We start from the raw sequence: 16,844 nt of genomic DNA, 5'->3' as shown, positions 1-16,844 counted from the left end.
TTAAATCTGCATTGCATCTCTCAAGGGAAGAACTGTGGGTAGGTTAGAGGGAAAAACAAAGCTAGTGGTTTCTGTTGAGAGCACCTCTGAGAGTCTGTGTACTGGCTAAGAAGTCTCCAAATTAAGCCTTAGAGGAGTTTGTCATATACAGCTATCATTGCCTAGGCAGCTTAACCTTTATCTGTGGTACTGCTTGTAAAAATGTGCAGTTCTGTTTGCAGTATAGTGTGAGGAATGCAGAGATTTTTGCATCTTCTCTTACATAATGCAAATCCAAGGCTTTTACTAACTTGTTGTCTTCCATCTGTACAAGACACCTCATCTTCCCTTCTCTTCACTTCATGCCAAGTGGCTTGGTCCTCTTCCTAACACTCCCTGTCCTGCTGGTATATCCTCATTACAGACCCCAGTAAAGTAACACAGAATCCTTAAAGCTTGACTCTGTGAAAGAGCAGGTCAGCATGTAGAAAGATGCTGAACTGGTAGGTGGGTTTAAATCCATAAAACTAACAGTAGGAGGAACTATATGGTTAAATAACCATTATATAACTACTGTAAACAAGTCAAAAAGCTCTAGACTGAGATGGCAAGCAGACAGTAAATTGCTTCATTGCCAGGAGCAGTCCTGTAGCTGTAAGAATCCACCTCTCCAGCACATTCATATAAGAACTGACAGAGCTGGCTCTGAGAAGGGCATGGCTTCATCACTCTTGCTGTGTGCTGATGCGACAGGCAAGTACATGTCCTCCAGTCTCCTGAATGTCCCCATTTGCAATAGGAAAAAGGAAGCTGCTAAAATAATCACTAGAGAAAGCCCTAAGAACCCTTTTGAACCCAGCATCAGGCTGAGGCCTGCACTGGCAAACTGCAGCTGTCCGAATCTCCCCAAACAAAAACAGACATTGCCAACACTGTAAAGCAGATTATTTCGCTTGGTATTCCAGGTAGTGTTCTAGTAAACATCTCAGACTCTCTCATTATACTCATTATCAGACTCCCTCATACTCCATCATTTGGCTCCACAGGGTTTTAAATTCTGCTAGGCAATTAGATACTGGTTAAAAGGAATATGCTATGATTCTCCAAAAACCATGAGATAAAAACTCTTAATTTTTGGTTCTCACTGAGAAAAGTCCAGAACATCTCTCTCTGCACAGGCACTTACTACCTCTCAACCTCTACTGAAAAACGAGTTCTAGAGTAGCAGATAATTATAAAAACTTGTGCAGTCCTGATGGATTCATAAAAAATCTCTTGCAAAGAGATAAGCACAGACGACCAACAACTTGACCTGAAAACATCAGTTCACCTAAAATTCTTCCCATCATTTTGTCCTGGTGTCCCAATCTAGAACCTAACTAGCAGCATCTGCAGCTTCAAGTAGTTAATCTTGTCATTCAGTTATTCAGTTCAACATTAAAAAAAAAAAAGAGACTGTATGTACTGTTTCTCATCTAGGAACTGTAATACATGTTCTCTAGGGGAAAAAGCTTATCTTTGTAAAGACATTGCCATATACCAAAGAAGAACTAAATGGCTTTGCTGAGTATCAGTTACAGGTACTGAAATCTTTTATATCTGTGTCAGCATTTTCAATCAGCCAGAGAAAAGAAAACTTAGAAGCCCCTGCTACTACATAGCATGACTGGAATATGCATCTCAGGTGATACTGTTAATAGAACCTGATCCAGTTCTGGTCACATATGATATTATGTGCACCTCTAATAGTAATATAGACATGAACAGTCAGGTTTTTAGACAACTCTATCCAAATCAGACACTATTCCAAGAAATGAATTGATCTTATGGACTCATTAGAATTGATTGCAAGCTTAATTTAAATGATTAACCATCATTTAAATTAGAGGAGGATTAGCACACATTGCTCTCCTTTATCTTACCCTCATTTCCATATTAGGGCTAACAAAATTATTTCAGTGCAGCCTCTAAAAGAGAGAGTATCTAGCTATTTTGTTGACAAAAATAAGCTGCAAACGTTATAGAGTTCTGGGATGCTTTCATGTTTATTAAGGTGCTACAAGACAGCAAAAATATTAACTGTCTGCAAAGATGACAGGTAATTGCAAATACTTCACAGCCCCAAGGTCTGAAATCCTAGAAATTTGCAAATGACCCAAACATCCCTAAATTCTCTTTTTCAATAAAGGAGGCTTGTAGGGATGATTCTGAGTCATCACTGTTTCTATACATGGTACCATTTAAATTACCCAGTACTTCTGCTGCTTTTTATTCTACAGAAACATGGTTTTAAGAGGAACTACGGACCAGCAACAAACTGAGCACCTCTGAAACCCATATTCCTTATAGTTGAGGCTTGCATCTCTGCTGGTTTCTTTTTCTTATTGAAATGCTTTTCAAAAGTCAGCTGAATTTTCCAAGCACTGACAACTCCATCTTTTAGTCCCTCAGCCCAGCTGGCCTGCCACCTTTGCTTTAATTTAGCACCACAGTTAAGTGTTTGGTCTTATTTCATCCTGTTGGGGTCCACGTAGTCCATTTCTTTCTTCAGTTCTTTTCAGACAGAAGTAGTAACTAAAATGCAAAAGGAGTACATGCCTTTAATGTAGAAAAAAAAGCTACACATTCTTACAGAATGAAGTATGCAAGTCCAAGGAAACACACACATGGAACTTGCATATTCAAATTAGTATTATAGTTCCTTCCAGGTACCACTATGTGCTTCAAGTGAGCTGTAAGCATTGAATTTTAATCTACCTTCCCCAGCTGCTGAAAAATATCACTAGGTAATACACAGCAGTGATGTCAGCAAAACCTGACTGCAATGAGGTATATATTATGTCAGCTATTTTTCTGGTAGCAGCCAAGAGAAGAAAACAATACTTGAGAACAAAGCAAAAGTATTGGTGCCTCTGTTTCCTACCTATTGGGATGGATGAAATCTGAGAGTAGAGATCCAGCATCCGATTGCCATCAACATCTACTAGGTAGTTCCCTCGGCTCTCTTCATAATTGCAAAAAAAGTGTACAGCTTCTGCATTCTTAAAGGAAAAAAAAAACCACATAAATGAATATTTAAAGAAGTAGAATAGTACTTGCAGTGTGGAGGAAGGCCCAACTAATGGATATACAGCAAAATCTGATAAAAATATCTAATAATAAAATATAAGAGACATATGTATTTTAGGGAATTCACTGGAGAACAGTTTTTATAAAGAGGGACTGTTAAGAATCTTCTAAGGGAAAAAAGAGGCAAAAAATGTACACTTCCAACACCTACCAGTTAAAAAAAAAGATATATGTATGTTTATATCTATATATATATATATATATATAGATATATATATATGACTTTGAATAACATGTGACAATGAACGCGAGTTAAACACATTCAGTGGAAGTGAATTTAGTAAGTCTGCCAATCCCCCGTAAGTACATAGTTCCAGACCTCAGAATAGAATTCAGTCTTCTCTATACAATGAACTCAATGATGTTTATAATTATAAAAAAAATACACTCGTATCAGGTTGACAGGCTTTTTTTCATTATGGAGCTTGACACATAGTAGTTTGTGAAGAATGCAGGCATGCACTTTTTTCTACATATAATCAAGTACCTGCTTGAGGAATTGCTCTTCTTGGGAAGGCAACTACACAAGTTAAAATACACCTATGTTCTTACTGGCCACTTCATAACAATCCAAAATGACACACACAGTAGAACCCTGAAGTGATTGACCCTATCAAAATAATTCTGTAATATTTAAAATAGACTATAAAAGATTTTATTCAAATGTACACGGACAGCATACAATATACTCATCATTCAAACCCAGATTCAAGTATTTTCTGCCTCTTTATTTTTTTTTTAAATGAAATTAAATATACTAAACAGGATTTTGAAACAAAGTCTGAAATCACAGCAGTTACACCTCCCCAAACTTAGAGAACTTGTCAAATTACCTGAATTCCATTCAGTTGTTTCATTAATTCCTGTAGAAAAAGATCAAAGAGCCTTAGGTTTGTAATTATCATAAATACTGAAGAATATATGTTTATTCTATATGACCACATAAACTATGTGCAAAGTTGCAATCCTTTGTGCTTTCCAGAAAACTATTTGCCACATGAGATTTCATGATATACCTTGCAAATATGACAGCCAAAAATTGTTAGCTGAATGGATTGCATATACAGTTTAATTGTAAATCTTCAGAAAGGTAAAGCTCCCTCTTCTGAACTGATCAACTGAATCAAGAAAATAAGAGACAAAACAGAAGAGAAAGCAGAAGCCTGTGCAAGGGATGTTAGCACATTGGTTCTACAGAGATAGCAAGCGAGTGGAGAGCTATCTTTTACTTGCAAGAGGCGGCATCAAGGAAGTTACCAAAGAACAATTTACTTTGATATTGATAGAAGTTTTAAGAGCCTTTGCTCTAAAGTTTGTTAGTTTTTCTCAGCTAATTTAACAGCTGTGGACTCTGCCAGAGAAAAATATTGTTCAGCAAATTGAAATGTTTGCTTCATTTCAAAACTAAAGCACTATTTCACATCATAAAAAAGATAAATACTAAAAAAGAAAAAGAAACTGAGACAGACGGACATTTTCACTCCTTTCTAGTTATTCATTTTCAGAGTCTTGATAGAAGCAGACATAGACTGTCATGAAACACTGCTTATTCATGCTGGTATTAGATTTAAGGCTTGAAACAAAACTTGTTTTGTACTAAGTCAAACACAGCTACAGAACAAAAATACAAGTCACTATATTTCGGAAACTTACCCTAGATCGTGGCCCAGGAACTTCTGTCTTCATTAGAGGTCCATCATAATCAAAGTCCACATCAATTTTAGCTGCAGCTTGACTGATACATCTGTGTCCTGTGGGAAGCAACAAAACTCCGAGTTACAGACTGTGTTTTCTGGTTCTCCTCTCAGATTAAATAGCCATACTTCACCTGACTGCGAATGCTTGACAGATGAGACCAGCTACATTGTACTTTCTAAAGTGAACTAAATATATAATCTTAGGCAAGCTAATATCAGCAAGATAGATTTAAAAAAAAATGTTCAAGTGAAAAAATAACACAACCCTGGTGAAAAAGAGGCAAAACCTACTGTTAAAAACAGGAAGACTAAGAGCACATCTGTTTCCATCTCTGTTTTTGATTCTGTGCATTACACATTGAGTAAGTCTTTGCCTTAAATTCCCCCATTTGTGAGCAGAGATGGTTCATTATCAGTGGTAACAGAAAAGCCTGATGAAGTTTGCAGGTAAAAAGCATTACAACATTCTGCAATAGCTAAAGAATAGTGTTTGAGAAAAAAAAGATTTTTGACTCAGAAAGGAAAATGGCTGTGTTTATACTAAATTTTAAAAATCTCACATGAATCTGGCAGCTTGCACTGCAGCTCTGAAAGCTGGGTCAAAAGTAGTGACAGTTTTTATTCAGTCCTGTGACTGGGCTGCTGCTCTTTATTCACGTTTATAACAGAGAAATAATAAACTTGACATCAGTAATGAAACCAAAGGGCAGAGATCTCCCATGCTTCATCAGTAATGAGCTCTGCTCTCATTTTTGACATAACTGCTCCAAAATATAAAGTCTATCCACAGACCATAAGACACAGCAAGCAGCTTTATATGTCTTCACAAACATAGCAAGATTTAGAGTGAAGAGACTGACATGATGTCTGTGACGCTTAGCCAGCAAGGTATGAAAAGTGGGATTCATTTCACCTGACTGTAGCTTCTAAAAGTTACGTATCTATAAAGCTACACCCCAACCGTGTGTCAGTGTTTAATGACAAGGTCATGGCAACAAGCCCATTCTCTCAATATAAATTAAGGTGTCTTTGGAGGCCACAAAGGAGCACGTTGTACTGATAAGAAATGGATAGGGCACAAATAGCATTTTGCTTAAAGTAGTAGTGCTGGATCTGCAAAAGAGAGAGAGAGATGCCAATCACAGCATAGTTACCTGTGCTAGCACATGCACACGACAGTCCACACTGACCAGCATCCAGCTCAGTCTTGGAAGGCCAGGCACAGAGTTACTGTACGACTATACTGCGGGAATGTATCTGACCTCTGCTAGCTCTAGCCGCCCTAAACACTTCAGTGGTAGAAAGAGGGAAAGTCTTTAGAGGATGCACTTTCAACAGATGAAAAGGAACGTGCTTTCAGTACAATGCCAGGCAAAATGGAAGTTGAGACTATGGTCCACCAGTGACATCAAGCAAACAAGATCAACAGGTGTGATTAAAGACCATTCCAGTTATGGCAAGCATAAATTCTTAGTATTTATATGTTCCATTAGGGGCATTACAAGATAATAGGAGAATTGTACATTTCCAACAAGGGAAGCACTAAACTCAAGAGCTCTGTAAGGTGTCAGCAAGAGAATATGACTTGCTCTATACACTACAATGAAGTGTAGAACAAAACTAGCTTAACCAGCCTAACCATTCCATTTTGTCATGAAGCACCTGTAAACCCTTGCCCAGCATGATATCACAGACAAATTAATCTTAATATGCCTAGCTCCAAATTTAGGGGCATCATGCTTACACCAGATCAACACCTGAAAGATGAGGTCATAATTCGTTTTAGGCTGTGACAGGCATTTTTGTTAGGTGCAACAGCCAAAATTAAGATCCTTAGCTCCCTTTATGACCAACAGAAAAGTTGAGCATCTTCAGATGCAATTTAAGTGTGACTAGTTTGCTGCTGAAAGTTAGGCAATACAAGCACTTGCCTGGGGGGTTTTAGCACAGCACAGTAGCACAGTCTGAAGTGACCATTCACCAATATCACGCTGAGTGCCCGTGCAGCACTGCCAAATACTAAAGTGATACCACACAACAGAATTCATCAATGCTCCAGAAAAGGAGGCAGATGGGAAGGCCGGCAAGCATCCAAGTACATGGAAAGCACCAGGGTGCAGCATTTCTAGTCAAAAATCCTAGACAGCACCAGCTCCGATTTCAGCACACACCAGCTCTGCTGAGGCCTAAACAACATTGGCTCTTTCCATCCATCCATCCATAATGACCTCTCACTTCCACAATGTAATTTCAGAGACTTACTAGAAACATTTTTTTGAAGCAATGGCCAAAGAAAACAAATACTTATCACAGAAAACAAGAGAAGTGCTCCTACGATACTTCTCAGCAGAGCAGCATTTTGAAAACAGCTATTTGGCCAAAATTTCTAACAGTGATGAGAAGTATTGGCCTCAGTCTCCGAGTGCCTGATTTTTTCAGAAAGTGCCAAGTCTTTATCTGGAAATCACAGCCCTTTAAAAGTATCTCTAGCTAAGCACTTAAATTCACTGCTCAATTTGGGAAAGCTTGGTCTGCAAAGATTATTATTTTCCTCAGCTTTAATCTGAAGTGTTACATCTGAGATGCGTCACTGCCTCTCTGCAAGGCTATTAATAGGCTCTGCTAAAGTATTGCCACTTCATTTTTGTGCCATTCTGTTTATTGTTCATATAAATTGGGGACTGCATGACAACTGTTTCACTATTAACACAAAACAAAACACTACCGGATATAAAAACTCACCAAAAGCTCCATAATTCATGGCCAGTAAAGCTGCAGATTTAGTAGAGGCACGAATAAGTCTAGAGATTAAAAGGTGAAAGAGAGACCGAACTAACCCTTTTGTGCCCCGCTCTTTTCCCCTGAGGGAGATCACAACTCCCACAACGCAGGCCCTAACTGCCTTCTCCAGCCCTCCAGTTTTCAATGGCAAACACTTCTGCTCCTCCTCAGTATCCAGAGCTCTTCATCTTCCTCCCTCAACCAGTACTGCTCTCTCTCTGCCCTATCGAAAGCATTACCATCTTCCTTTAAGCTAAAGGGCACTATAATCCCCCTCTTGATTCCGTTTGCTCCCGTCTGCGACCTCATCGCTGTAGCTATCTCCTAACTACTACAGACTCCAGCGCTGTCTTTTATTGCCTGCATTCAGCAAGCCATAAAAACGCTGGTGATTTTATATCAAGTCTACACTGTACAACAAATACTTCATTACATGGCCATTCACTTTTTATGGCAGTTTACTTTATGTGCTCTAGTACAGCTATACAAGATCCCCAAGGTCACATCTACCTGACAGAGTACAGCGCTGTGCAGACAACGCAGCCAAGGATCTGGAAGCGACTTAGCCACATTAATAACTTGTGCCTGAGAGGAAAGTTTGGCCTCTGGCAAAGCTTGCTAGATTGGGCTCAACACCTTGCACTTCTACTGCACCTTCTACTGAGGCTCCATTGCTTTTGGTTGCCAAGAGAGCTTGGACAGCACCGACCTGGGCACCTCCGCATCACGCTGTGCCATATGGTATAGACAGACAACAAGACATTCAGTTCTCTGCTCCTTTACCCTCTCCTCTCTCCCTCCCGCCAGGCTCTGGACACTACTGTGCGATAGAGCAGAAAGCACCCATGTAACACAAAGTCAGCAGCAACATAAAAGATATGGAAGAAATCCAAGCTTACTTAACATGCTTAACGGTACAGGCATTTATTTCAAGTCTTCTTCTGGACTACTTCAGGTCTTTAACCTACAATCAATTATTTCAGTTTTAATCTGCTTCAATATATACACATCTATTTTTTGTTGTATGTCACTTTATAAACCTTATTAAGTAATAGGTAATAAAAATCTAATGAGCTTTCAAAAAATAACACTGATAACCTTTCTGCTGATGTTCAGGGCAAATGTTTTTGTTTTTTGTGCTCTAAATATTCTGAATTACTTCATAACAAAGCAGTACTGCCCAGTAACATGCCAAAAAGCAGAGGGGTGCAGAGGAAGTAGCTTCACAGTAACAGTACAACTGATTTACTGTAGTCTGATATGACCTCTGCTGATATTTTACATCACAGGTGTGGAAGCACATACACAGTCTTGCACTTTATGTTTTTGAACCACAACAGATGCAGCATGTATACAATGCACACACCTTGATCTCCTTAAAAAAAAAAAAAAAAAAAAGGAAAAAAGAAAACAAAAAACCCACATTGCAATCCTGTTTCTCTCCAGTCATACCCCAACCACTATTTCCCATAACAGACACAGTGAAATTCATGTTAGCTTTTAAATTTTATCAGATTTAAAGCTCTGTCACTATTTTTGATATGATGAGAAAAAATAGATTTATTTAGCTCTGTTTTTTTTTTTTTTTTTTGATGATTCATTTAAAAGAAACCATGTGCTCATATTATGCTATGCTCCCTTGTGGAGTTCTTTTCTCTGAGCAAAGGAATTTAATAGAAATATGTAATTCAGGATGTTTCTGTTTTAAGCGTGCAAGACTCTCCTCTTTGCAGTATGAGGGCCTCGCCACGGAATTTTTAAGTCAGCACACACTACGTGTCTGAGCTGCTCAGAGAGGGACCTTAATTACTTGTTCTGCATAGCTACAGTTGTTTCCTTCTCCTCCAGAACTTCCTCCAACAAGATTTTTATGTCTAAGTAATTCCATAGTTCGTGAAAAATAGCAATGTCCTTAAAACAGGTTGACACAGTCGTAGACTGAAGACTAGTGAATTATGGCCCACCTTCACGGTCCTTCTTAACCCCTACCACATGCCTGCGCGGAGGCGCTGTGCCACTGTACTTCCCTTCCCATCTCCCAGGTTTGTTGGCCCGACTTTGATCAGCAGCTTATAAAAGCCAAAGGCACACTGCTGAAACCAAAAGAACATTTTTCAATAAATGAAATGCTTTCCTAATTGGGCATTCCTATACTGTCATCAATATGTTTGGTCACCTAGGTGAAATTTAATCTGAGAAGCTCAATTCTGGGCAATATTTTTGAAATGGGAAAAGCTTAGGATTGGTTTTCTGCTGGAGAGAAGAGGGCCATCACCTTAAGAAAACTAAAAGTCAGAGCCATGAGTGTTCCTACTGATACGACTGCTCAAAGAGAAGCACACCTAATGCTCTAAGTGCTGCAGTCTGGCCCTTCTCATACACAATGATTTGGTCCTTCTCTATTCTTTTTATCTGAGTTCTCATAAAAATACACTTGTTTGGATAGTAACTAAAGATTTTCTGTTCCATTGACAGTCAAATCATACCTGCAAACATCTAAGATGCCTGACCACGAGGCTGTAACACTATTGGACCAAATCAGATGAAAGTTTCCTGACTGCCAACTGTGAAGCATGGACAATGTTTCCCTTCTTCTTCTTCCTTAAATGGCAACCTGTGAAATATTTTAACAGGTGAGGATTCTAAAATAAATCTTAAATATCTATTTTTTTTCTGAGAAAATTCTACTGTGGACATTGCAAAAGGAGCAGTTTCTCATATGAAAACACACACGTTCATAGAGCCACACAGTAGGGAACTTATCTGGAGAATATTTTACTGCTCTCCTAGCTTTTTTATTTAACAGCACAAGTCAAAGAAGAGATTGCTTCCATCAGCCACCAGACTTTGTAATAAAAAAAGATAAATAAATAAGAAAACAAGATCAATACTGGACAGCCACCTTCTTTGGAGAAGAAACTCTGGAACTCAGGCTTGACTAAAGCCTGCATTTTACTAAAGAAATGCATTGTGCATTATTAAAGAATGCAGGAACACCCTCTCAATGCAACAGCTAAGGACTGGGTGTGGGTTAAGGATCCATTTCAAGAACACTTGCATCATAAGAACAACAGTCTATCAGTAACATGTATGCACATTCACATCCACCTACATTCTCCCTCTGACTGGAGGAGTTTAGAACAGAATACTTTTGAGAATTTTACAGAAGGAATCCTGGAGGCAACAGAGGGGGGAAGAGATCAACCTCGCAGAAATGCTCAGCAGAACAGCACAGACCACCAGCAGTAAAGCTGCCATCATCATCATCATGTTACTGCTTATGCAAAAGCCGCTTTGCACTAGATACTTGCTAAGGGCACATATGAGTGATTTAAAAACAAAGAGAACTTTGCTGTGTAGTGCTGCATCAATTCACAGAGGCACAGCTCACATATATCTGAATAGACAGGTTTCATACACGGCAAAGACTGGTCAAGTGAAACTAAAACATGCAAATGTTCTTAGAAGAAAAGAGTTGCTTTAAAGATCATTTTTAATCAAAATGGTAATGCTGGTCAATTTGTGAGACAGATTAATCTTTTAAATAACAGTTTCAGGAACAGCTTATCCAAACCACAAGCATCTTCAATAAGTCAGTGACCCAGAACCATCTAAAAAATAAGCAATGTAAATGACAGGTTCCCCCTCACTTGCTTGTTATCTTCTAAAGCAAGCTACATTTCATTATTCCCTGCAGAAAATGATTTCTAGGCTGATTCACTGATGCAAATTTAATTTTTTACTTGTTTTCAAAAGCCTACACAGTATTTTATTGCATTAATATTAGTATAATGGCAGCTTTACTGATTTATTGGTTCTGGTATTTCCCAAAGAGTTGTTCTATCTCGTAGCTCAGGAAAATGCTATCGTTTGAATTTACCTTTTACCCTCTCTGAAACTGCTTGTCATAAACAAAATGAAAATGGCCTGTGTTACCACATCAAAGGATCCTGAGAGACAATATTTTCTTTGCCCTAGGTAGAAGATAAAAGACAACTGACTAGGGAAAAAATACTCATAAAACAAAACCTCAACATACTAACAAAGCCTTTGATAGTCAGAAGTTAAAAATTAAAGTGTAGTTATTTTTTTCTCTTTCTTTTTTTCTTTTTTTCCTTTTCCCTTTGAGGAAGTATAACATAAATGATGGGCACAACTCACACAATTTCTAGCAATGTCAGACCTTGCTAAAAAAAAAAAAAACCCAAACCCAAAGAACCCAAACTTCAAGAACACAAAACTAGGCCCTCTTTCTTTTCTATTTTTCTGTTTTCCTTTCCTGTCACATTTTTATTCTTTTATTCTTCTCCAACTCTCATTCAAGTAAGTTTGGACTCTAGATAGAAATACAATAAGGTTAGTCCCTGTGAAGAGCTCCGTTGCTGGTTTGACATGTATTGGCACACGCAAGTGGTGCAAGTCATCGGCAAACACACAAGTAAAGACCTCTTCCCATCTAGGAGCACCCTGACCAATAGAAAACATTCTCTTACTGCTACATGGCTCAATCCTACATCAAAGTTCAGAGACCTGAAAGTGTGGTCCTCTGGGGAATTAACAGCATTGCCTTTGTAATAAGAGATCTAGAATACAAAAAATGCCACAAGGGTCTGGTGAGAGCCTTATTTCCTCAAATGGAAAGTACTTAACAGCTGAAACTCTCTAACAAATCTTCACAGTTTGTATATTTATTATGACTGTCAGTGACGGACTGACAGCTCATTGACATAACAACTGCTCACTGCTGATACTGATGTATTTATACTCATCTAGCTCACTCTGACCAGATAGCTTGGTAGCTTTATTTAATACTCTTTCAAGAGAAAAACTGAAATCTCAAAATATATATACAAATATTATCAGCCTAAATATTTTCACAGATGTTTTAAAAATCAATATAGTATTAATATTCTTACATTCATATGACACTATAACTTGTATGAAAATCAGTACAAAGACATTTAACTAAAGTTAAACTCTTGAGACAATGGATCAAGTCAATCCACTGACTTCCTGTTGATGTCTATGATCAAACTGCAGTGGAAAAAGGGTTTCCCATGTTGTATTAGCTTAGCGTTAGAACAGGACCAGGTGATGCAATTCCAGCTCTCATCTTTAAAGTGTGAAAAGGTAATGGCCTACAGCAGGATGTCATTCTCTGAAAAAGCATTAGGAAAGATTTTATATTATATTTAGCTAATAGAACTGAGAACGGCACCCTCTTTTCCCTGGTAGACAAGGTTGTCTTGTGCCATCAAATCCAAAGTTAGAAAACAAGTGCATGTACCTAATGACCCTAATTATGGGTCACACTGGATGAACAGCTAGCAGAGAAGCCATCTCCTTTCTACCTATCTTATCTAAAGGAGACAGTACTTAAATTACAGTTAAATTCTACTTGCTTGTTGCAGACTTTTCAAAGCTCTATGCAACATGCATGATCTTTCTAAACACTTAAGTAATGTTAGCAAATTGGTGCTTCCTCCTGCTTCATGTAACAGGATGCCATCATTTCCTAGTAGAGAGAAAAAGTAGATTTTCCAACTTATGTTTTCTAAGCTACTCTTATCACTCATCAGATATCTCACTCAGCCATTTTTAAATGAATTTCCACATTGGTATAGCAACACAGCTAACATAAGTGCACCCTTTAAACATTTTGCCATATTAGTAGTCACAGAAAGTGCTGTTGTTGGTGGGTCTGTGGCAAGTAGTGATCTATGCCAACAAGAGCTAGGTTCAGTACAGGCCTAGAAAGAAAGTGCTTAAACCCTCAATAAGTTTGATAAAAAATAACATTCGTATGAAGAAAGTTCCTGACTGTAAAACTGGATATTAGCTAGAAGAAGTTCCAACGGAGGCAGTGAAATTAGATCAGTGTAATCAAGAGCATAAAAGAGGAGAAAGGAAGGGCACACTGGATCTCTCAAACTGATAAGATCCTGTCCCACATGCCATAGCATTGCTACCTGTGCAAGTGCAGAAAGGCGGTCTCCTGCGCATTTCTAGAGCTTCACACACACACCTCTACTCCCTGGAGTCTCTTCAACAAACTTCTAGACAGAAGTTTAGGAGTGTGGAGGCTCCGACAGCCAAAAGGGAGGACTGTGATTTTCCCCAAATCTGCTTTTAGATGCTGCAAGTAGAATCTGTTACTAACAGATCTTGACAGGGAATGGCAAAAGGCCAGGCTAACTAGAGTTGTTTGGAAAGTGAACATTGCTATTGCATAATATTGTGAAAACTGAGATTGCTATTTACAGAGTACTTATAGTATAAGCTTAGAAGCTGTTCCACATGAGATTGTCTGTATTGCAGTACTCCTACACACATACTGGAGATTTTAGGGGAACAGGATTCCCCCATGAGCAAGAAAAAAATTGATACCAAACAGACGGTACGTAAGTGGAAGCTCCCATAAGAAAGAGTAAGACACAGTTCCCCCCTCAACCTCAACACAGCTCCAAAGCAACTCTTCAGCAGAGTTATGGGAACGTAAGACTGCTGGTGTTCGTGTAGATTCCCTGATGTTTGAGGGGCAGAAGGGAGGCAAAAATTTATACCCATGTCACGTAGGGCTCTGACTTTCACTCTCAGCGTGCTCTAAGTTCACTGATGATAACAATCCCTAATCGCCCGTGGGAGTGACGAAGTCAGCCATAACGTCTTTCCTAATTCTCAGTACAGCAGACCAGAGTAACAACTACAAAAGTGCATCGAGACATCTCTGTGGATGATCAGCTACAAGGAATGCCTAGGTGGGAAAATACCCATTATAACAACCATCCTTTATGTGATAGAAAGAACAAGAAAATTAGATGGGAAACTCAAAGGCATTAGATTCACTCAAAGAGCTGAGAACTGTAGTCCAATCTCAAACTTGGAGCTCAGCCTCAGGGCCAGTAGGCTTCCGACACAGGTCTTCAGAGGAACACTTCTGCAGGCAGACTGAAAGGGAAAGGCTTCTTGAGAAAGGGTGAGAGGGACTGTCTCCTCCAGAATAACCAATGGTCCAGTTCCCAAGGCATCAGCTGAAGCTGACTTCAAGTCTTTGATCTCTACAATTCAGAGAAAGGAGATGAATCTTGCTTCTCCCACATCTCCCTCATGTATCCACATCATTTGTCTCTATTAAAGCAAAGAGGATTACCTAAGAGGAGAGTAAGTCTCGCATGATGCAGAGTGAGAGCTCAGGTCACTCCGTCTTTTGTCCTAATTTTCTTGGCAAGGATTAATACTACACACAAAAGTAGGAGTGAGAGTGTGCAATTTTCATGGCTTTCCAACTTCTTTCAGATATTCGCGAGGACAAGTGAATAATTAATATGAATACAAAAGCACAGGGAATCTGGAAGAGAAAACTGGACCTAAGAGGAATGACTATAATGTTATTTAGACCAGTTCAGACAAGAGTACAAGAACCCGGCAGAGGTAACAGTTTTCAAATATGTAAAAGACTGCTATTAAAAAAAAAAGAAAGAAAAAAAAGAAAAAAAAAAAAACAATGTCCAGGTCCGTGGAGGGTAGGACAAATAGCAAGGACTTGATTTTTCTCCCCCTGTTTGAAACGTCCATTAAGCATTAGAAAAAAGCTTTAACGGTAAAATCAGTTCAGCAATAGAACAGATCACCTGCAGAGGCTGTAGAATCTGTTCTACTGGAGGCCATTACAAACAGGCCAGCATCTTAGAAGGGTATGTGCATGCAATAGCATGAATTAATGCTACCTAAATGCACAAGACAGACCTTTTGGCATTCTTTCCAGCTCAAGATTCAAAAATGAATTCAAGCGCTTAGGGTAATCAACAGGAAAGTGAACCCAGATCTCCAGAGTCTAACTTGTGCTACCTCTACCTTCAAAGTGTGAAAATGGAATAGCTGTGGTGACACAACTGATAAAATCAGTTAGGACAAAGCAGAATAAATATTTAGATTTAGAACTATCAACTGTGATCAATTTGCAGCACACTGTACTGATAATAGCAATAGAACCGTGCTTGCAGAACTCAATTCAAATAAAAAGCAATACCTAGATTTGACATTATTTCTCTAACATCAGCAAGCTCTCAGAGATTTGCCTTCACATTACCATACTCAGAGCACTAAGCAAGATTCTGTATATTTGATATAAAGCCAATCAGGTTGGCTACTCAGTCTATCGTGGTCCTTCTGCAGTTGCTCAAATTCTAGTTAACTATATCTTTGAGGCTAAACTATTAAGCTAATCAAATAAAGAAAAGAAACAGATTAAGGCTTATTGCAAGATACAAGATTTCACATTTTTGGGGAAAGATTTAACTTGCATTTTACATTGATATGTTTTGCTTAGCTTTTGCATTTTAATCAACTTGAATGGTAAAAAAAGATTTCAATTTTCCTTTTCTAGTTAGCTTATCGTAGACTAACACTGTATTTGGAATAAAAACAGCACAAGTAATGGTCAGGTGAAAAAGACTCTCCAGCTCACATTCCTTAAAAGTTCTAAGGACTTGAAATCCATCTTAATTAAACACCATCCCACACATACTACCAAAGAAAAGTTCCTAGAAATATTTTGATTAATATCAAGTTTTGTTACATTTGTTCCCATATATTTTACAATAGTGAGTGTAGGTCTAGCTGTCTGCTACAGTGAATGTGAATTTACCAACATCCTTCCTTTTCACATGCGATCCTTTGTCACAAACCAATTTATTTCATGCCCAGGGCCAGTACAATGCCAACTCCCAAACACTTGCTTTGAAAACCAGAAAAAGAATGAAGAATCTCTTTCTGCGAATAAACCTATCATCAATTCAAGCTGCACGGAATTACTGCACTTAATACACACACAGCTGAAGCATGACAGCCCACAGATATAGAGACTTCTCTCACAAAACAATCTATTCTTCCCACCCCCAATTCTCCTTAGCAAATCCTGTAATTTTGATATCTGAACATCAGCTGACAAACAGTACTGTGGAAGTTTTGTGGGAGTAAGGTATCAGTCTATTTTTTAGTCTGCACAGCTCTGAGTTTGAGTGTTCAGAATACACCTTCGTGGTGTGCATTCCGGGGAAGAAAATTCCAAGATGTTCCTCTCAGCATTTCCCTAAAAATGAGCAGACTGGTGACACTGCAACCTCGGCTGCGACTCATCAGGAAAATAACTGAAGCTCAAATCTTTGCTACAAGTGTCAAAAGTTCTGCTGCCTGTTCAGTCAGATGAGAACTTTGCAGGCTAAAAAACTGCCAGGAGACAATTCCTGCTAGAGATGG

General features: G+C 38.6%; 1 protein-coding gene across 2 annotated transcripts in view; it reads right to left on the bottom strand.

Annotated features, from left to right (window-relative positions):
- ABAT (4-aminobutyrate aminotransferase) overlaps positions 1–16,844 on the bottom strand; it is a 61,448-nt gene that overhangs the window by 17,575 nt on the left and 27,029 nt on the right. For both annotated transcript variants that reach the window (XM_062587817.1, XM_062587818.1), the window contains 3 exons: positions 4,762–4,859; positions 3,942–3,971; positions 2,903–3,020 (listed from right to left, as the gene is read on the bottom strand). In XM_062587817.1, coding sequence (XP_062443801.1) covers positions 2,903–3,020; positions 3,942–3,971; positions 4,762–4,859 — 246 coding nt within the window. The remainder of the gene's footprint in view (positions 1–2,902; positions 3,021–3,941; positions 3,972–4,761; positions 4,860–16,844) is intronic.

Source organism: Rhea pennata, chromosome 15 (assembly GCF_028389875.1).
Source record: "Rhea pennata isolate bPtePen1 chromosome 15, bPtePen1.pri, whole genome shotgun sequence".
Lineage (NCBI taxonomy): Eukaryota > Metazoa > Chordata > Aves > Rheiformes > Rheidae > Rhea > Rhea pennata.
This window is presented reverse-complemented; position numbering and strand designations above follow the sequence as displayed.